This window comes from Boleophthalmus pectinirostris, unplaced genomic scaffold (genome assembly GCF_026225935.1).
Source record: "Boleophthalmus pectinirostris isolate CB_2022bp ecotype Guang Dong unplaced genomic scaffold, ASM2622593v1 HiC_scaffold_12, whole genome shotgun sequence".
NCBI lineage: Eukaryota > Metazoa > Chordata > Actinopteri > Gobiiformes > Gobiidae > Boleophthalmus > Boleophthalmus pectinirostris.
Genome location: NW_026571018.1, coordinates 34,398,909 through 34,421,974, shown reverse-complemented (window position 1 = coordinate 34,421,974; position 23,066 = coordinate 34,398,909). Strand labels below are relative to the sequence as shown.

The window sequence follows — 23,066 nt, the reverse complement described above, 5'->3', positions numbered from 1 at the left end:
ATTCATCTATTTATTCTTCAAATACCACATGCACATAGCAAAATTCTCAAGAACAAAACCTTATTTTCCACTACTACTAATAGAAATAAATCACTCACTACTTATTCTAATTCATAGTTAGATAAATCTTCTCCTCATCCTGCAATTCAGTCGCTGATGCCTCCTTCATTTCAGTTACTTTCTCTTATTTGGTTCGATTTACTGTCATATGTTAAGTTATGTTTACATTCTTTCTATTTTTTTTTGTTTGTTTTCAATGAATTTTAATGTATATTACTATATATATGTATGATAATTAAAAAAAAATATATATATGCACGATTTATCTCCACGTGAATGTAACAAAAACCCAACTCCAAGTATGTTTTTGATGAGAAAACATTAGAATATTGATCAGAAAATAAGGTAATGTGCCCCTTTAATGTTGTGTGCAATGATTTTAGAACAAAAATCGAATCGTCAGCAGCTCAGGAGTCAAACCAACAAAATGTGACAGCTTGAATTTACGCCACACTTCTCTAATTGGCAAATCCTGTCCAAAAAAAAAAAACAAAAAACCGCGCCCCTCCTCTGCGAACCCGGATGTGGAGTCCGTACACCTCTGCGCTCAATGGGCTCGTTCATCTTGAAGAACTACATTTCCATGACGAGAGAGCGAACGAACCAACGAGCCAACGAACGAGTGAACGAGCGTACCTCTGGGTAAAAAAAAAAAAAAAAAAAAAAAAAAACAAGGTGGGGCTTCTTACGCACGACGTGAGAGTTGCCCGGGCATCAGCTGAAGTGGATCGTGCTCCAAAACGGCAGGTGGTCAGCGCGCTACAGCTGCTCAGTGGAACTATGACAACCGCGGGCTCCTACAGGTGACATGGACGGCGTGAAATGAACTAGTTTACGCACTTTTCCTTTTTTTTTTGACTCCCCAGAAGACGCAGGAGTAGAGACTAAAACGAGGAGATAAAGATTGTGCACGTATAGGCGCGTCTCGGCGTGCGTAAAGACTCAAATCGACACCAGAATATTTTATTTCTTTTTCCCCGCTGAAGTTTGGTAATTCGTGACTGGATACAAAAATGGCACTTTCGAGGTTCCATAATATATTTCGTCTGCCCACTACGATGAAGAAGAAGGCGAAGCAGTACGAACACGTGCACAGGGACATCAACCCGAACGACCAGTGGGACATCGTGGGGGAACTGGGTGACGGTGCGTTCGGTAAAGTCTACAAGGTGAGTGTGCGTGTGGAAGCGACACGAGGGAGGTTTATTTACGCGCGATTAAAGGTTCGATAATTGCACTAAATGAGCCCTCGTGAGGTTTAAGCCACGCTAGAACCTTACCTCATCGAAAACATACCTGGAATTGCGTTGTTTGTTTCATTCACGCGTTTGAGTAACCCGTTATTATTATCTGGCTACGTCTCCAAACCTCAAAATGCACACTTCCACCTTGTGATGTCACGTTTTCGACGTTTCAAAGTCAACAGCAACCTTTTACCTTTTCATTTACTTGAGATTGGCAATTCCGTGTCAGAAATGATCCAAATAAAGTGAAGCTGCGTGGAGTTTAAGGCACAAGAAAGCACCACATGACTGTATTGCATGACATCACAAGGTGCAACAGAGCCTAAATATGCAGGATTTGTGTGTTCAATATGTGTAGATGAAACAAAACACAACTCCAGGCCTGTTTTTGACAAGGAAACATTATAAAACTGATCGGAAAATCGTGCAACATGGGCCCTTTAATGCCAAAAAGTGAAAGTGCAGTCGGATTTGTCCTGACTTGTTGTGTCTGCCTATAAAACATTTGAGTCACAAGTTCTTGATTTAGTGCTGCAAGTGCTGCTTGGTATGAAGTTGAAATGCGGTAAAGAAGAGCCGTGACGTCAACATTGTTTTAATTCTTCTTATTGTGTGGCATTTAAGACATGACCAAGTTATGCTTACGCTCCACCACAAGATCTGCTGAATTAGATCTGTTGATTAGATTAGAATAAGAACAAAAGCAGCTGACTAAAAGCGAGACAACTTTTGGCACAGTGGGTGCTTCGGATAAATGTGGACTTCCATTGAAACGTTACTGGTTTCCTTTGAATGTTCCACAGTATGGTTTAAATGGACCTATCTTTAGGGATGTAACAATAACCAAAAAAACCAAAATATCGTGATATTGTATCATCAAAAGTCTCTCAGTAATACCGTGGCCCATCACAATATATCGAATTACAATTTCCTTTGCTTAAATACATTTTTTATAGTTGCAACAGCTAATAAACATTGGGAACTACATATCCCAAGATTCATTTCAGCAGAGAAAACATGAAGAAATGGGTTTTTTACTTGAATTCTTGAGATTATGACGGAAATAATTTACACCAAAATCTTGTCAGGGTATTTTAAAAGTAAAAAAGTGAACAAAAAAAAAATCTACAATTTTATATCAGCTTCTCCAAAATATCCCAGTAAATACCATACTGTGAGAGATGTATATCGTTACATCCCTATCTATCTGCTGGATTTATACTGTGAGCGGGCTTGCCTCTCCACAGGTCTGAACAGTAACTCGGCTTGCGTCACCTGTTTGTCACTTGTATGAGAGATAGATAAGGTTAATGCCATGTTTTGGAACACTGCAGTCGAACTTCTCCACAGGGACGGACCGTTCACACGAAATTACAATCACAAGGGATGTAACGATGTCCAAATCTCTCATGATGATATTATATATGCAGTAGTTTGGAAAGGCTGATATAAATGTAAATAAGATACTTATAAAATACCCTGACAAGATTTTGATGTGAATTATTTCCATCATAATACCAAGAATTCAAGTAAAAAACATATCTTTTTATGTTGTCTGCACTCAAATGAATCATGGGATATGTAGTTCACAATGTTTATAAGCTGTTGCTACTGTAAAGCCATGAATTTAAGCAAAGAAACGTGTAATTTGATATATTGTGACAGCCCACGATATTATTGTGAGACTTTTGATAATATGATATCACGATATATTGCTTAGAGTATTTTTTGGTATATTTTACTAAATTATTTTGTTACAGTACTACAGTTTTGTTGCTTGTATAAAGGAAGGAAACTCGTTTATGCGACATATTTGACATTTTCAATGTTTTGACGATTAAAATGTTTGTGTTTCATATGAACTTTGCACAAGTAGTGGTTTAAAAAAGACTTTTGGTATCACAACTTTTATTTTTTATTGAATAGTATCGAATTTATTTGAAATATATTGTATCGAATCTAAAGCTCAGTGTATCGAAATATGTATCATATTGTGGCCTAAGTATCGTGATACTTCTTAATGATACCAGACCTAATGATGAAGTCTCCTGAAATGGTTTTCACTTCACAGCTGTGCCATGTCAAGGTCAAGAAATACCAAGAGTGCAAAGCGGTTTTCAAAGCAAATCGTGACTATTAAAAAAAAAAAAAAAAAATCAAAATCTTTGTTTGAGTTCTTTTTAAAGTTTGTTTTTCGCTCAGTCACTGTAGTGTAAAAAAAACCCTTTGATTTCCAGAGCTTAAACCATTATCCTTCTGTATTGTCACACCCGGATGACATTAACCGAGCGAATGTCCAAAGGTGAAGACCTGGCTATAACTTCTAATTCCACTGCTGTTATCTTCACACGTCTGTAGATGATTGGCCACACTTGAAGGGCGTGCGCTGCTCCAGTCTTCTGTCACCTCATCTTAAGTCTTCATTGTTGAGAGCGCGTGACTAACTTCGGAAATATGCGGTCCGTCCAGAGAGACAGATTTGTAAGTGGAGTCGTCGCCTGGAGATTGACAGCGGAGTTGGCCCACAGAAATGTATACCAGCGGGTTACTCTGCCCAAGCGTGAATGACATTTTCCAGATTGTCAAAATTAAGGAAACGACATAGACCGTATATACATAAATAGTCATCGTGTTGCAAATTTGAAGTGTGCATGGGCGCGCTTCTGGCTCCATCGACTCGACTTGGTATTGAAAAAAACATTGCCCTTCTCGTAAAATATTCGTTTTCACCCGCTCTACACGATCCTGGTGTTTTTTATTTCGCTAGTTTGTCCGTAAATCAGTTCCTAGTCCTAATGTAGAAGCTCTAAATTTGCCCCTTTATCTACAGGCCTCAGTGAGTTTCATTTGACCGGAGCTGAACTCTGTAGTTTACGTCACACTCCTTTAGTTTGCTTCTTATCAAAAGTGACATATCAAATCAACTAGACACCAGACTAGACCAACTATAACCACAAAAAATAATCTATAGTTGCATCTCCACAGATCTGATTTGTAACTTGAAGGAAACAATATTATATCGTAGTCAGAAAAAAACATAATATGGGCTCTTTAAAATATTATGCTGATGTTTTGTCACAAACGGATAACAGTATGAGCAAAAGTCCAAAGGTGAAGACTGAAATCCAGACTATAACCATAATACGCCAAAAAAAAAAAAAAAAGAAGCATAGTTGTCTCTCCACTAGGGATGGGCATGATTAGTCGATTAATCGATAATTGATCATTAAGAATTTCATCGATTACGTAAATTTTAATCGACAAACCGAATGCAGGTTGCTGTGCGTAGTGTGACTAAACAGGTGTGTACATGTGTCTCTGCACTCAAAAGGAGCGAGACACAAACAGTCAGTCAGTCAATCCGCCTGCAAGGTACCGAAGTGCATATGCGTATTTAACGATGACTTGTACAAGAAATTCCACGCTTTCCGTTGCGTTCGGGACAAGTGTGAGTCCATGTGCACAGTGCACAAAGCAGCACATATGTTTTGGTGTCCAGTGGGAAAACGCTTTACCAGGTGAGAGTCGCGCAATGTCAATGACGAGTCCCCACCTCCCTCCCCCCGTACGGTGTCCTGGGTTTGACAAACGCAAATATGGTCACACTAACCTGTATTCCACTGAGTCATGTCTTTTAATCCGACAAAAGTTGACCACATCAGCGACACAAGAGCTGTAGTTTTATCTTCGCTTAGTTTCTGCAAATTAGCGATGTGGTTTTAAGTTTTGTTTCTGTGAGAGTTGCGCAAAACTGAATTAAACACATTATAATGTCAAACGGGCTGATGTGGCTCTAGAGTCGTTACGGTTTATTTGTTCGTGAAGTTGAATTTATTTATGCAGATTAGGTAGTGCAGATAGTAATAATAATGATGATCATTTTAATATAAAAAACGTTAATGATTAATCGATGATAATCTCGACGATCGATTAATTCTCTCGACGATCGATGAAGAAAATTTCATCGAATGCCCATCCCTACTCTCCATAGATCTGACCTGTAACCTTGGAGGTGTCACTTTCTTTCTCATCTCCATGGAGATTGATAAGTTAAATGCCGTATTGTAGGGTTACCAGACGTCTTCTAAATTTCTAAATGAGCCCAAAATGTCCAGTATTTTGACTCTTTCAGAACTCTAAAATGCAATTCAGTTTTGAGGGACAGTAGCTCAGTTGGTCGATCTGAAGGTTGGCGGTTTGAATCCTGCTCTTGACATAAACATCATTGGTTGAGCCGTCAGATCCACTGACCCACAGGTTGGCTGGTGTGATTCCAGCTCCTACAGATGAATGCTGCCTGTTGTATCCTTGGGCAAGACACTTAAACTACCTCACCCTCAGCGTCTGTGTACACTGGTGTGTGAATGTGTGTGTGTGAATGGCTGAGTAGTTCCTTGTTGTAAAGTGCTTTAAGTGCCTTGAAGGTGGCAAAGCGTTCTATAAAAATGTGACCATTTACCAATAAGGGTGTGCAAAAATGTAAAAATATCGATATATCGTATCGTTTAATGTGATGATACAGTATCGATATTGTGGGCTGCTGTATCGATATATATCACCAAGAGTATTTTTTGGTATATTTTACTCAATTATTTTGATTCAGAGCTATAGTTTTGTTGCTTGATTATTTAAAGGGAACTTGTTTATGTGACACATTTGACATTTTCACTGTTTTGATGATTAAAATGTTTGTGTTTCATTTGAACTTCCTACAAGAAGTGGTTTAACAAAGACTTTTAGGATCACAGCCATGATTAAGCCTTTATTTTTTAATTAACCGTATCAAATTTATTTGAATTGATATTGTATTGAATCATATCGACAGCTCACTGTATCATTAAGAAGTTGCCAATGGGTCATTCCACGCCATTTCATCAAATTTCCAGAAAATCTCACGCACCATGTTTCTTAAAAATGTAGAAAAAATTACCAGCTGGTCCCTTACTATCATGTACCAACCCTGTGAAATTTTAGTGATTTTCGATCATTACTTTTTAAGTTACAGCTCATTTAGTGAGGGGAGGATGTATCAATTTACGGGCCCAAAATGTGCATCATTTTTTCTTGTCTGTTTTCACAGGTCGATATCTCCGTAAGTATCACACATAGAGGGCAAAAATTTTGTAGGCTTGTACTCCTACAAAATCTGTCGAAAGTTTGGTATCTCAACTCATTTTCATTTTATATGAACTTAAAAATGAAAAAAAAAAAAAAAAAAGTTCATTTCCATGGCCTACCATTTTTAGCCCCTTTTTAAACCTACTTGTAGCTGTAGTAGATCCTTAAATGTTTTTGAGAATCAAGATATGCAAAATAAAAAAAAAAAAAATCACACACACAAAAAAAAAAAAATCACCAAATGTTGAAAATTTTAAATAGGTGGTCCAACATGGTCCGATTTTCACATGTAATTTACGGCATGTGGGTAGTGATAAAAAAAAAAAAAAAATTGAATAATTTTTTCTTGAAAGATCAGAAGAAGACCTTTCATGTGATACCAAACATATGTACTCACCCCTATTATTTACTATTTACCATATAAATTGTCCAGAAGACCCCTGAGAGGACCCCAGACCCCCTGATCCACACAATATCACACATTTGTAATATTAAATTCAAACACGAACAGAAATCACTGGTTTCAAACTACAAACATCACCAGCTGTTCTCCTTTTTGAAAACCCCAGTCTGGTACTGTGAAACTTTACCATACTTCACCATAATCTTTTAAACCGGTTCACATTGTTTTGCTGTTAGATTAGATAGATGACATTTTTCCTTTAAATCTTCCTGTCAGTGGAACACGCCCAGCTGACTGAAGGACTACACCAACATAAACTTGACTATAGATAAATAACAAGTAGCTTAGCGTGTATCTGTTATTATTATGATTAAAATGTCCACGACAGTCACACCCAGTCTATTAGTTGGCTTGAAGAGGATCTTTGGGCTTTGACCTACTTCCACAGTAATTGTAGTTATTAAACGCGTTAGCTTAAGCAGTACTTATTAAGCATTAGGCCATATGATAAATATCCTTTTGTGTTTCCGGCCTTGGGACATGCAAGACACACTTTAATCCAATAACCCGCCAACCTCTCTACAGAACTATATGATCTCTTTAACCACGTATTGATACTCTGCAGTGACGTCACGCTGGGAGTGTTCTGCATGTGTCTGTATGATAAAATATTCAGCAGTTACCATGGTGACACAATGCACACATTCGCAAAAAGGTTGAAGGGCCTGTTTACACGAGAACGCTTGCGGGTAAAAACGACAAAATGACATTTTATCGGAAGTGCCTTTCGTTTAAACCAGGGGTGTCAAACTCAAATTTACAGACTCCAAAATTAAAAACTAGGATGGGAAGTCGTGGGCCAAACTAAATATTATTGAAAAATTTCAACAACATCTGCATGTTTTCTCTTGTTTAGAGATATGTAATGTTAAACCTTTTCTTATTAAAATAAATGTTTAATAATAGTTTTACTTAAAATTGAATCCAGAACAAGTATAATATAAAATAATAACAACATTTTTAATAAATAATGTCTTTATAGTCTATCTGTTGTGGGCGGGCAGCTCTAATACATACTTCATATGATCTCACGGGCCAAATACAATTATATCATGGGCCAAATTTGGCCCCCGAGCCTGAGTTTTAGACGGTGACGGCGTTTTTGGGGCTTAAAAACACAAAAATTTGAAACCACCATTCAGAGTGGAAAAGTTGAATACAGTCTGCCGTTGCGTTTCCGTCTACACTGCCCAAGACGCAAAACTCTGGTCAGATCTGCTCACGTCACGTACGCGTTTACGTCACATACATACAGTACACAGAAACAAACATGTCAGATGGCGTGCGTACCCGGTCGAATATTCCACACACTTTTGCGTCACTATATGCGCGCAGATTTCCTCCCGAAAACACTTGTCTGAACGCGGAATAAAAAGCGAAGACGCAACGCCACTTTTGCGTCTTCAGTTCAAACCATCGTCGTATAAACGTAGTCTAAGTTGGTCTAAAAACTCAAGAAAAAGTACAAAATGGATTTAAACAACAACAACAAAACATTTTCAGGAGCCTGTGATTGATATGAACATTTATGGTCCTGTTTAGAAAGCTTGTGATTCTAATTACATGTGATAGAGACTTGTAACTAGAGCCCGACCGATATGGATTTTGCTGTGGCCGATATGAAACCGATATAATGGGGGTTGGAGCTGCCGATATAATCGCCGATATATTTAGTGATGTAAAAATTCACTGTAAATGTTGAATTGTTTAAAAAACTTAGGTTTGGCTCTGGTGGATTTTAAATTGGGTTTATTTAGGCAACATTTATTGTTATTCTGCCTCTTTACATCATATTTACAGACAGTAGGTTGGCTTAATGGCATTTTTGCATCACATTCTAGACACTAGTGATGGGTATTCCAGTTCTTTTTAGAGAACCGGCTCTTTTGGCTCGGCTCACTAAAAGCTGCTGGTTCTTTTGGCTCCCAAGTGGCTCTTCAGATTGTTTTGTTGCAAGCAGGACTAAAGCACGTCTAAAGCAGGACTGAATCAGGACTGAACCAGGTCTAAACCAGGACTGAAAAAGGACTAAACTGGGACTTATTTATTTTATGCTAAACTACAGTCAAATATGCTCGTTTTTTTAATTTTTATTTTTTTTAATCCTACGTACACGCAAATTTCTCAAAGTTTCGTTTTGAGCCGCTGCCGCTGTCAAACCACGAATCACGCGGCGTGAAGAGAAAAAAAGTGAGAAAAAGAGAAAACACGGCTCCCAATAAGGATCAGGCTCCCGTCGTTCCCTTCAAAGAGCCGGTTCTAAGAGTCATTTCGTTCACGACGGACCCATAACTAGTAAAGAAAGTAGCGCTATTAGCCTTTAGCCGTAAATACGTGCGCGCCGCGGTAATTAATTATATGCGCAAATGTCATAATTCACACGTCTGTTCACAGCTCATTTACATATCAGTGCAGGTCCAGTAGCAAATATACGGCCAATATAGTCACTTTAGAACAGACCAATAGAAAACAGTCTGTTTATGTGCGGGAGCTACAGCAGCTAACCCATAACAAATGACAAAAACTAGCTTCAGAGTCGACATATTTCCAACACTCACCGCTCATACAGGCTCCTCCTCACATCACAAATCTGCACTAATAAATGTCCTTTTAATCCAGACTCAAACCGATTGTCCGTAAAAAGAATATAATCTCAGTGTTTGGATCTGTGTCTGCAGGTGTAAACAAACACACGTGAGTGACGCGACTCTGTGGTGTGTTCAGGGACAGTACGGACACACACAGACAAATGACTCCGTAGATAAATACTGATGTGGAGCCACATATTAGGACATTTATCTGTCTGTAAATTGGATTAAATGAACAGAATGTAGAGAGTCTAAGCTTTATAACGAGGTATAACATGCCCACGTGAAATATCAGCCCATATCAGCAAGCATATCGGCCGATAGCCGATATGCCTAAAGTTGCCCATATCAGCCGATAATATCGGCCAACCGATATATCGGTCGGGCTCTACTTGTAACAGCACAAATCATCTCATCTGTTCATCTTTTTTCTGGTCAGATTATGTTAAAATAAAGATCAGATTAAAGTCTAAAGTCAAGCCTAACCTCAGCGGGTCAGAGCAGTGCCTACAGTTAACATCACGCATCGGCTGCAGAGGATCAATAGAAGTTGTTTACATCTGTTGCGCTCTCTACAAAAGCACCCACAGTATTTGGGATTAGGAAGTCGCCCACCCAGGCCCTGCCCATCCCCGCTCGGTCCAGCCATGAGTCGGACAGAAGTTTGCCTTTAAAAACATAGGACACTCTTTCACTTGTGTCCATCTCTCTTCCTCCCCGTCCTCCCCCTCCTCCTCCTCCTCTCCTGCGGCCGCACACAGCCCCAGTGTCCAGGCCGGCTCCGGTACAGTGGAGAGCATTCATACGTGCGCATTGCAGTAGTGGAAGAAGTGATGCTCGAGCCAATGGACTGTACTGTTTTTCAGTGGTTTCTGGCGTATTAGTTTTGACTTTTGAGCTTTAGTACTTTACATTTGCGAGGAAAGCTTTTGGCAACACAACTCCAACTCTGCCCGCATTTACACTGCCGATCAAAAGTTTTAGGACACACTTTTTCCAGTTTTTGGCTGAAAATTATTCAGTTTATTCTGTCATTGCAATCTAAAAATCATGGAATCAATTTATAGACCAAAACTTATTGTGAACTTTTGAATACAATAAAAATCAAATATCGTTCAGAAAGTTCTTTCCAAGTCTGTTGCAGAAGTTTGCGCTTCACTCTTCTGTCTATTTCATCCCAAACCAGCTCAATATGGTTTAAGTCTGGACACTGTACTGGACACTTCATGTTTTCAAACTTTACCATCTTGTTCTTTTTTCCTGAGGTAGTTTTGGCAGAGCTTGGACTTGTGTTTGGTCTTTTATCTTTTTTTTTTACCTCTGTCTGTTCAGTTCTTACTTTTGTACCATTTCAACCTCTTTTTGCAATTGCAATAAATCACTGGAAAAAGACTCAGCATCAGTTCCAGTTAGAATTATTCCGGCCCGGCCTTTCTGAATCCCGACAGGATGGTTTCGGTGTCACTGAAGTCACTTAAATTATAAATGTTCAGTGGTACAGAAGTAATGGTGCGATTGACTGACACTACCAGCAGTGTTTCCTGCAGCGCTTTTTAGTTAAGGCGGCTGCCTTGACTACGTCCCACTGTGCTCACTTTTTTGGTACAGAACAGGAGCAGCAGATACTGACACACAAGACTAGAGCCTCACGACTGTCAGTGTGAATATTTTAATATATAAGTCGCACCAGAGCAGAAGTCGCAGGAAACGGCCAAACCATGACAAAAAGCATGACCTATAGTCTGAAAAATACAGTAATTAATTATTATATTAATAAATTATTAATATAATTATTCATGAACTGTGTCAGGAAGTAACTGAATACATGTACCAAGAATATGTATTCTGAATACAATTTTTTCTGTATTCCGGTACAGGTACAGATACAGTACTTCAATAGAAGCATTTATCAGAATATGTTACAAAATATTATTAATAATTTTAATTCAGGTATTCTTCCCATCATTGCTCATAAAAGCACAGCGATTGTGATTTAGATTCGTGGTTTGTGTTTGTGATAATAGGATTTTGTTCAAAGTTCATATTTGAGGTCAATTAGCTAATTCGATTTCATTTGCTAATTGCGCCAATATTCAAATTGTGATTTAGATCAGATTACGATTATTCTTACACCCCAATACAATAAATGTACTAAGTTTTTTTCTTTTTTCTTTAATTAATTAATTTAGTGTTCAGTTACTCTTAAAGGTGCATTGTGTCACTTTTCTGTTGGAGGGTCTGGCAAATGCTTTTCTCCATGGAGATGTTACTGCTTTCTTTTTGTCTGGAATGTTTCACCAGTATGGCATTAAACCTTTCCGTCTTTGTGGAGACCAAACCAGACCAAGATACAGCTCAGATCTGTGGAGAGGCGACCCCGCTCACAGCCGCAATACCTTGTTTTTCTTAATATTTTGAGCCGTAAAACCACCTGTAATTGAATAAATGTAAGGCAGAAGTGTTTAATGTCACACTGTGGAACATTCTTGGTATAAAAACAATCCAGAGAAAAAAAAGCAGGTGACAAAACTCCCTTATGACAAGTCAAAAGTCCAGTTTACTCAAAAGGTTCATGTGAATCGCTCACTGTTCAAAACTTCAAAGTGACGTTTACGAGTGTCTTTACGGTGACTTTGTGAACTTTGAAGCTTCTGTGCGGCTCTCTCCTTGTAAGGGCGGCTCCTGGTCAGATAGAGAAGACGACTTGTTATATAAGCGCAGGTCGAAGGAGAGTTACGTAAATGGACTTATAATGTACCTTTTGAGCAGAAGGAGCATGTGAGTCCGGGCCAGATCAGTATCCGCGCTGTTAATGAGAGTCGAGCTTTAAACGGCTGCAGGACAGAGCGAGGGGATGAGGGGAGGAGGCTCGTGAGGGCCATCTGACCATTTGGACTTGTGCTTGTGGTGTGATCGAGCTTTATGGAAGAATAGCTTGCGCCCCCGAGGATTATGGGTAATAAAAGTGCAAGGTTTTAGCGCGGTCGAAGTCACGGTTTGAAACATTTGGAGGTTAAAGATATAAAAGTGTTGAACGGTTTTCTTCACGGAGATGCTGTTGGTTTGTTGGAGTTAAACTTTTCTATCTTCGTGGAGATACGGTTACAGGTCAGGTCTGTGGAGAGGCGACCCCGCTCACAGTCAGAACGCAGGGTTGCAGAGAAGAAAAAACCGGTAACTACAGAAAGACTGATATACTGTTGGGCTGAAAGAGAGCAGCTCCACACCTGCATCTGTCACACTGTCAATGGAGAGATGGAGAGATGGAGTGAGGGGAGAGGAAAAGACGTAGAGACAGAGAGGGAGAAAGGGACTGAGCGCAAAAGAGGAAGAGACGTGGACAGAGAGGGAGACGGAGAGATGGAGAGAGGAAGAGATGGAGTGGGATAGATGAAGAGAGGAAGAGACGTAGAGATGGAGAGAGGGAGAAGGAGAGCGAGAAAAGAGGCAAAGAGAGAGGGCAAGATGAGAGGGTGAGATGGACTGAGGGGGAGAGATGGAGTGAGGGAGAGAGAGGGAGAGATGCAGAGAGGGAGACGGAGAGATGGAGAGAGGAAGAGATGGAGTGATGGAGTGGGATAGATGAAGAGAGGTAGAGACGGAGAGAGGGAGAAAGAGAGCGAGAGGAGAGGCAAAGAGAGCAAGATGAGAGGGTGAGATGGAGTGAGGGAGAGAGGGAGAGATGGAGTGAGAGAGAGAGGGAGAGATGGAGTGAGGGAGAGAGAGGGAGAGACGTGGATAGAGAGGGAGACAGAGAGGTGGAGAGAGGAAGAGATGGAGTGATGGAGTGGGATAGATGAAGAGAGGAAGAGACGGAGAGAGGGAGAAAGAGAGTGAGAAAAGAGACAAAGAGCAAGATGAGAGGGTGAGATGGAGTGAGGGAGAGATGGAGAGATGGAGAGAGGGAGAGATGTAGAGACGGAGAGAGGGAGAGATGTAGAGACGGAGAGAGCAAAGAGGAGAGAGTAAGATGAGAGGGTGAGATGGAGTGAGGGAGAGAGAGGGAGAGATGCAGAGAGGGAGACAGAGAGGAAGAGACGTGGACAGAGAGGGAGACAGAGAGATGGAGAGAGGAAGAGATGGAGTGATGGAGTGGGATAGATGAAGAGAGGAAGAGACGGAGAGAGGGAGAGATGTAGAGACGGAGAGAGGGAGAAAGAGAGCGAGAAAAGAGGCAAAGAGAGAGAGCAAGATGAGAGGGAGAGATGGAGAGAGGGAGAGAGAGAGAGAGACAGAGAGGAAGAGACGTGGACAGAGGGAGACGGAGAGATGGAGAGAGGAAGAGATGGAGTGATGGAGTGGGATAGATGAAGAGAGGAAGAGATGGAGAGAGGGAGAAAGAGAGCGAGAAAAGGGGCAAAGAGAGAGAGCAAAAGATGAGAGGGTGAGATGGAGGGACAAAGAGGGAGCGACTGAGAGAGTGAGAGAGACGGAGAGAGGGAGAAAAAGCAAGAAAAAGAGGGACTGAGAGCAAGAAGAGAGGCAAAGCGAGAGAGCAAGAAGAGATGGAGAGAGCGAGCAAAAGAGAGGGAGTAAAAAGAGGGGGAGAGAGCGAGAAAGAGAAGCAAAGAGAGGGAGAAATTGAGAGAGAGAATGACAGAGAGGGAGCAACTGGAAGAGTGGGAAAAGAGGGAAAGAGTGAGAAAAGAGAGGCAAAGAGAGAGCAGGAAGAGAGGGAGAGATGGTGAGACGGAGAGATGGAGAGCGGGAGCGACAGAGAGACGGAGAGAGGGAGAAAGAGCTGGATAAAGAGGGATAAAGAGTGAGCAAGAAGAGAGGGACAGAGAAAGAGAGGACGAAAGATGAGAGAGGAAGAGATGGAGAGACGGTGAAGGGAGCGACTGAGAGAGGGAGCCACGGAGATGAGAGACTGGGAGAGACGGAGAGAGGGAGAAAGAGCTGGAAAAAGAGGGGCAGAGAGTGAGAAATGGAGACGCAAAGAGAGAGAGAGCCAGAAGAAGAGACTCAGAGATGGAGAGAGGGCAAGAACAGAGAAAGAGAGAAGGAAAAAGAGAGCGAGAAGAGGTAGAGAAGAGAGACAGACAGAGGAATGGAGAAGGCTGGAGGAAGCGACCAAGTGGGAGAGAATGAACAGCCGGCACAGGAAACGGAGGGACTTGAGCTTCACAAGAGAGCACTCCTTTTTACTCTGGCTCCGTGTGCGTCTGTGTGTGTGTGTGTGTGTGTGTGTGTGTGTGTGTGTGTGTGTGTGTGGAGGAGAAACTGCCGAAATCTTGCGCAGCTTTCCGTCATTAAACCCCTTTTTTTTCCAGGAGACATGGATCAGGTTGAATCGAGCTGAGTGAGGGTGCAGAAGGTGGGAGTGAAGGAGCAGACTTAAAACCTCCACACTTTTGTCAGCGGAGATGAAATGATGCGTCCAGTTTTGGTTGAAGTGGGTTTCTCGGTCTAGTGGACTAAGCGCGCCTATTAATAACGCCAAGAACCGCACTCGAGTCACCAAAGGGAAGTGTTCTGGGCAAATTATCCACTCGTTTTTTCTGAATGGTCCCAGACTGCTGCAGTTTGACGGGGCGTTGAAGCGGCTGTATCGGGTTTTTACGATTGTTAAAAATGTGAAAAGCAGAGTTGGTTTTTAATTTGAAGCAGTTTGCGGCGGTTCAGAGTTATTCCAAACTTACCTTACGCATTCCGACCATCCGAATTATTCACCTAGACGAGTTTATAAGAGCTTTTGTCACGTATTTCAGAAGCCAGAGCGGAGTTTTGATGTCACGGTAATGCAACAACTAGCATGCAAACCACACTTTTCTCTTTATAATTAGATGCAGACAGTAAACTGCAAACTTATTTTGACCTCAAGAGCTGCTTAAAGAATATATTTATACTTAGGGCCTGTTTACACGAGAATGTTTGCGGGTAAAAACTCCAAAATATTTTATCAGAAGTGGCTTTCGTTTAGACGCTGACGGCGTTTTGGGGGCTTAAAAACGCAAAAATCTGAAACCACCCTCCAGAGTGGAAAAGTTGAATACGCTGCGCCGTAGTGTTTCCGTCTACGCTGCCCAAGACGCAAAACTCAGGTCAGATCTGCTCACGTCACGTACACATTTATGTCACACATCACCACCTCGTGTCGCCGCCGAGCCGCCTGGCAAGCAAACCCAATCGAATTCTTCACACTTTTTTTTATCAACGTATGCATGCAGATTTCCTCCCGAAAACGCTCGTCTAAATGCGGAATAAAAAGTGAAGACGCGACGCCACTTTTGCGTCTTCTGTTCAGACTCATCATATAAACACAGCCTCAGACGAGACAAAATTTGCTTAAAAGTGCATTAATTACCTTTTCAGTTGGGGTCCTTCACCTGCTTGTTTTAATGGAAATGTCACTGGTGCGTCTGGAATGTTCCACAGTATAACATTAAACAGCTGCACCTTACGTTTATTCAATTACAGGTGGTTTTAGAGCTCAAAAATACCTAGAAAAACTGACATTCTGACTGTGAGCGGGGTCTCCTCTCCACAGATCTGACCTGTAACTTGGTCTGGTTTGGTCTCCATGAAGATAGAAAGGTTTAATGCCATACTGTGAAACATTCCAGACAAAGCAAAGCTCTTTAACTTTGGTTCTTTTATTGGTGGTCAGATGCTGTGCACAACCCAAGATAATAAGGAAATGTTTTTTAAAGTTTGGCCTGTGGTCCGTCACACCTGAAGGACCCCATCTACCCTGGTGACTTTGCTGCTGTTGATAATATCACAACTGCTGCATAATTGATGGTGGTGGGCGCGCTCATATCCGATGTCCTTTTAATGGAAAGTTGAACTATTTTTATGACCTCAAACAAGTGAAGCTTTATTAACTATACTGTATATCAATACCCCTTTGGTTACATGTGTATAATGTCTGCATACTTTACTTTCTGATTAGGGGTGGTCCAGTCTGGTATTTCAGCTGATATCAGTGTCTAATATTTGACAAATAATCGGTATGTTTCAGTATCATTATTTCAAACTAAGGATGTACCGATCCGATATTGGTATCAGATATTAAGTCTGCGCAATTAAACGAATTTTGATCGTGATTTCAATTTGTGTGTCAAGCGATCTCCAAACTCATATAATCGAGCTAAATGAGTTTATTTTGGGATATTTTTTATATAAATAAGTATATTTATTTAATTTTTTAAATCTAGAGATTGTAGAACAGCTGGATATATAGTTTATTTTGGATTTAAATGTATGTTTTTCTGCCTTATTTCATGTTCAAAGTCTATTCATTTTATGTTTTATACATCGCAAAACTGCTCAAAGGTTGATATTTGTAGCCTATATTTATTTTCAATTTGAAAGTTTTGTGTAAATGATCAATAACAAACTGTTTATTTATTTATTTATTTTTTGAGAGAGAGAAATGCTGAACAAATGCAAGTGTAACTAAAAATAATCGTTTGAATAATCGGGATTTCAATATTGACCAAAATAATCTTGATGATGATTTTTTTCATAACACTGAAAAAAATGGATATCGGCTTCCAAATATCGGTTCAGTCGATATCCTGGATGAGCATATATGAGCATTTTAACCTTTTTATTTATACAGAGTTGTTCTGCAGTTACTTGTGGAATAACATAACAGCTCCATAACAAATTTGGATCAGTTTTGTCTTATTTTGGTTTAAAGGAAATTACGTTGTTTTCAGTCTTCTCTTATATCAGTTCATATTGGAAAAATGCTTAAAGCTATATTTTTTTTAAAGTTCACAGTTTAGTTTTTAACTTTTGTAAGGCTGAAAAAATGTATTTCCAGATTTTCAGGTTGATTTGGTTTCGTCGCTCATTTATTTTGACTAGACATAGAAGAAAAATATTGCTTTGTTATATCTGTGTATTTCTTCCGATGCCAATATATAAAAAAAAATCCCCTTAATCTTGAGACGCATCCGCTCGTACCGTCCCTATAGGAGCTCTAAATGCCTGTTGTTTACATTCTCAGGTTTACTGTGTCACTCGGGCAGGGTATCATTACAGACCTCTGAACCCACGAGAACACTGAGCCATACTTAATGCCCGTGTGTCTGGGAATGGCTCACGCTGCGGAAATGTTAGGACAATGATTCAAGAGGCGAGTTCTCCAGAAAAGACCCGAGTCACTTCTTGTCAAAGTTTGGTCATAACAGAAGGACGGCTCACTGCTCTGATGTGTGTTGTGTTTGTGATGTGTGTAAAAGCTTGTTGGCGCTTGTTTCCGAGTAAACAAGAGTGTGAAGGAGATGAGGTAGTCGGCTGTTTCCAGACACAACAAGACATAACAACCGCTGCTTTTTTTATTTTTTTGTGATACTAAATACGTTTTCAAATAAAGCGACTAAAATATTACTTAACATAGACAAATTTTATTGATCCACAAGGGAAATTTTTTGGACACAGTAGCTCACACATCACAATATAACATAATAACAAAGAGTAAAAATATAAACGGTAATATTAAATTCTAAATAAGTAGCAAAAATGACAACAAGAGACAAATTACACCACTAAAATAACATGGTACATTAAAGGGACACTTCAGAATTTTTGACATAGGACCTCATTTCCTAGTGAGCCAGAGTGTTGGAGACGTGTGGAGACACTTTTTGAAATATTCCATCCAGTCCTTATATTTGCAGAGGTCGCTGGTGCTAGGCTAGTGCATGTCAATGGCCATAGTTAGCCTGCCACTAAAAACAGTCTTACCCACTCCACAAAACACCCGAAACAAATCTATTATTACACCAGACTGTTCATGTGAATGTCTGTGTTGATAGAATAATGTTTGAAATAAAACTAACCTTGCATCGCATGAGTCGTCGCATGTTGAGGGACTATTTTCTCATATATCAGTCCACCGCTGCCGAGCTTTCTATCAGGAAGTACAACTCGCTGCTGCTGCTCAGACACAAATCCTTCAAATACAAGGTTGGTTTTACCGTATTTTCCGGGCTATTAGACGCGCTCCTAAGCCTCTAACTCCATCGAAAAACGACAGCGCGCCCCACAATCCAGAGCGCCCTATACACGAATCCACTCGGGTGTCCCAGCACGACTTCAGTAAACTACAAAGCCAGCACCACCCGCTGAACACACAAACACACACGGATCAGACAGCGACCGTGCAGCGAAAAACACCCACAGACACACTCGTCACTCCACGCCGACGAGAAACGGAACGGAGGAACGAACCGAAAAAGCGAGTGCAATGTGCCACTTCTAGACACAACTGAGTCACTGCGAACACGCCGACAATCCAGCGGTCCCAGACAGCACCCTCCCTACACGCCACAACTGAACAAAGCCCAGAATCACCGTGAACGCCACAAACAAAGTCCCACTGACCCATCCAACTGTTGTGTTTTTGTTTAAAGTCCGGTGAGGTTTATTTGTGAAAAAAGTTCAAAAATAGACCATTTAATGACAGTGCGCCTTATAATCCAGAGCGCCCAATAGCCCGGAAAATACGGTACTTCTAAAATTATTCTATCAACACAGACATTCACATGGACAGTCTGGTGGAATAATAGATTTGTTTCGGGTGTTTTGTGGAGTGGGTAAGACTGTTTTTAGTGGCAGGATAACTATGGCCATTGACATGCACTAGCCTAGCACCAGCGACCTCTGCAAATACAAGGACTGGATGGAATATTTCAAAAAGTGTCTCCACACGTCTCCAACACTCTGGCTCACAAGGAAATGAGGCACTATGTCCAAAATTCTGAACTGTCCCTTTAAAGTGTCATTACCAAATACATGTAACTGCAGACTTTTACTTTGTTGTTCTAATTTCTATTGCTGTTGTTTGTGCGTTTTGAAATGCTTTCTAAAAACAAAGTTATGAAAAAAAAGAAGTGAACTGAAATACTGATACTTTGCAGTTACATAATTTTGGGAGTGTTCTACATGGACCTCTACGGTGGAGTGTTCAGCAGTTACCATGGAGACACAATGTGCACATTTGCACTGTCAAAAAATTGTCTGAAAACTCCAAATAAAATACAAAATTGATTTAAGAAAACACATTTCCAGAGACTGTGATCAATATGCTGTCAACATGTTCATGGGCCTGTCAACAAATCTTGCCAATTGTTGTAGTTCCAATTAAATCAGCTCTTTCTGGTCAGAATGAGTTAAAATAAAGCTCAGTTTAAAGTCTAGTCGAGTTTCTGAGAGAGTACTGCCTTTAGTTAGTATCACACCCCAGGGAATGTTGATGAAATCGGCTGCAAAGTGTCAATGAACTAGAGGCTTGAAGGGCTATAAGGGCTAGTTGATTAATTGATTGATGGTCTTAGTCAATCAGAATGTATTAGTCCAATAATTATCTGATTGTTTTATTTGTTGTAGAGCTTTATTCTATGGACAAAAGCAGAAAAATTGAGTTTGAGGGAAATCTGAGAATAAACCGTCTGTCGTTTTGAATACAAATACACAATTTCCTACCAGTGGGCTTCTTTTCTTGTCTTGCCAGGCAGCTTTAGGTCAAATATGGCTGCATCAGTGACATTTGACGCCTCCTTTTAGTCACCTACACATGCACAGAGTTTCTTTTGGTGATCAGGAATCTTTTGTGAATTGCCGCTGTAGAGGTGTGATTTGCATTTTTCAGTTTCATGGCAATTTGTAGCAGGTGTTAGAGCAGTAACTGCATCATTGTTCTTTAGTAAGTGTTGTGGTTGAGTTAATGAGGCCAAAAAGAGGATGGAAAATTCTCATGTTTCCAGTAGCAGCTTTGTGGTGTGAAAAACGCTGAAGTAAGTGCACAGAGACCTTTTGATATGAGCTCATAAAAGAGTGGAGGAGAAGTTCAAAGTCTGCTCCTCGTGGTTTTGTGTTGGAAGAACTGTTAAGGATCTTCTGCTTCAGTTGGTGTTTCCATTATAATTTCACTTGTTAAGTTAATTCCCTGTTAAAATGCCGACTGTAATAGTGACCTGTACCTGACCGACTGGCAGCTTCTGTTTCACTTCTTTTACTTGAAGTGGTTTCCACATCCTTTCGTGTGAGGCTTTAATCACAGTGTTAAGACAGATTTATTTAGACCTACAGCCACAGCAGCCCAAAGTCAGCTCAGGTTTAGTACTGTTTCTGAACATGTGTCATTATAAGTTCACTTCAAAATATATCATTTGAAACTTCTTCTGTAGTTTACTTAGAGAATGCAAGGAAAAAAATACATGTTTTCATCATATATATATATTTTTAGTATAAAAATAATGCAGTTTATGAGTAAAATGTCACAAAATGTACAGTTTTTGAGACATTCGAAACAGAAACATAAAAAGAGCCAGGTTTAAATGTCTTTTTGACATATTAGATATTAAAGATATACAGTGGGGATAAAGAGCACCATTGAATTCATAGTGCATTGTGTAACTTTTAGATCAGGGTCTGTCACCTGTTTGTTTCTATTCATATGTCCTCACTTTGCTTAGAATGTTCCACAGTATGACCAAGGGTGTGCAAAAATATTGAAATATTGATGTATATTTTGTTACAGTGCTACAGTTTTGTTGCTTGTTTTGAGGAACACATTTGACGTTTTTTGGATCAGGGGTGTCATCCGGCCAAGACCTTTGATCCGACCCTCGGCTGATTTTCTATTAAAATATTTGAATTATATTTTCTATTAAAATATTGGTAATTTTCTGCGGTGCTTAGCAGAGCAGCGTCTCCAGCCCCTCTGTACGTGGCCCCACCAGAGCAGCACAAATGAAGACTTGTCTCTTTCCAAATGCTCTTAAAGGACGATCGTTTTGACTGTTGACCGTGACACCCTCATCAGCAAAATGTCAAAAATGAGAAAAGTGGAGCCGAGTGCAGAATTTTACGAGAAATGGACTAAGAAAGAGTTCAAGATTTCAGTAATAGATTTGCGTTTCTCTGCATAATTATTTGAACTTATTGTTATTTTTGGGGTTTATATGCCATGAGTTTTCTGATCCGGCCCCTTTGTGATCAAAGTAGGTTGGATACGGCCCCCGGACCAAAATGAGTTTGACACCCCTGGTTTAGATGTTTAAAATGGGTGTTTTTCATATAAACTTTGCACAAGAAGTGGTTTAACAAAGACTTTTAGTGTCACAGACATGATTTAGCCTTTATTTTTTTTAACTAGGTCAAATCGATTTGAAACTTATCGTACTGAATCATATCAAATCAAAAGCTCACTGCATCGAGATATGTATCGTATTGTGGGCTATGTATCGAGGTGTGTATCGGCAACTTCTGAATGATACCCAGCCCTAAATATGACATTAAACAGATCTATCTTACATTTATTGAATTACAGGTGGTTTTATAGCTTAAAAATACCTAGAAAAACAGACATTCTGACTGTGAGCGGGGTCGCCTTCTCCTCAGATCTGACTGTAACTTGGCCTGCTTTCGTCTCCAGGATGATAGAAAGGTTTAATGCCATACTGTGAAACATTCCAGAGCACTAACATCTCCGTGAAGAAACACACTGACGGACCCTCCACCAGAAAAGTTACACAAATGCACCTCTAAGCCAAACTGTCATTCACCCCCCCGCTATCTAAACACAGGATGTCCCGTATGTCTGCTTACTGTTTCAGGGCGGGACTCCTAACTGTCAATCAACAAAAACAGGAGGCTGATTGGTGCGTTCTTAGGGCTGGAGTCGGTAACGTCGGCGCGTCTAATCTCAGTGGCCCAGTTGTGTCTGCGTGTGCGATAAGGGCCGTGCGGACAGGGTGCAGGCAGGGCGCAGGGACTCCCTCTGCGCCGGGGACACGCCGTCAGCGCTGCCGTCTGAACACGGGGCTTTTGTGAAGGGAGGAGAATACAAGGCAGAGTCAAGGGCAAACCTGAATGAGGCTATTGCAACCTGTTGACATCCAAGACATTGTTGTCACTAAACGGGGTTGCCTTGAATTCAGAGTCTTTCTTTTGTGCTGTAGCTGTTGTGTGGACGAAAATATTCAGACTAGACAAACAAACAAAGTGCAAATGCTTCTTGTTCACATACAGTACACAAAATACACACAAATTTGAAATAGAAAAAGAAGCTGCATCCACTTTGATAACAAGGTAAAGTAGGCTTAGTTTATTATATTTATACATTTGGTTTAAAAGTATAAGCTACCTAATTTAAAAATGGGCTGGTATGGAATTTTAAATTTATTTATTTTTTGGCCAGTACCGATATCCGATATTTATCTTGCTGCTGTAGTGGATAAGTGTTACTTGCTGATACCAGTATTTAGTTTTTAAAGTCCTTAGCAAGGCTGACAAATGTATTTTATGTAGTTAAAGCAACGGTCACAAGTGCACTTTCACTTTCACTTTTATATAAAAAATAAATAAAGTGTATTTATTTGGGATATAAAATAATGAGGTACTTGTTTCTGTATTTTCTCAAACGATTATTTGTTAGTTACATGATGCGTTTATTCAGCATTTCTCTCTCAAAAAAATAAATATAGGCTGCAGTTATGTACCTTAAAGCAGTTTTGCGATGTATAAAACATAACATGAATAAAATATACTTTGAACATGAAATAATGCATAGAAAAACATAAATGTATCCAAAATAAACTATCAAACAATCAGTCAAATCAAACTTTATTTGTA

The 23,066-nt window shown here is 40.1% G+C and overlaps 1 protein-coding gene across 1 annotated transcript in view; it reads left to right on the top strand.

Moving 5' to 3' along the window:
• The first annotated feature begins 577 nt into the window (after positions 1-577).
• Positions 578-23,066, top strand: part of stk10 (serine/threonine kinase 10) — a 133,002-nt gene continuing 110,513 nt past the window's right edge. The window contains exon 1 of the mRNA XM_055148898.1: positions 578-1,229. Coding sequence (XP_055004873.1) covers positions 1,074-1,229 — 156 coding nt within the window. The 5' untranslated portion in view covers positions 578-1,073. The remainder of the gene's footprint in view (positions 1,230-23,066) is intronic.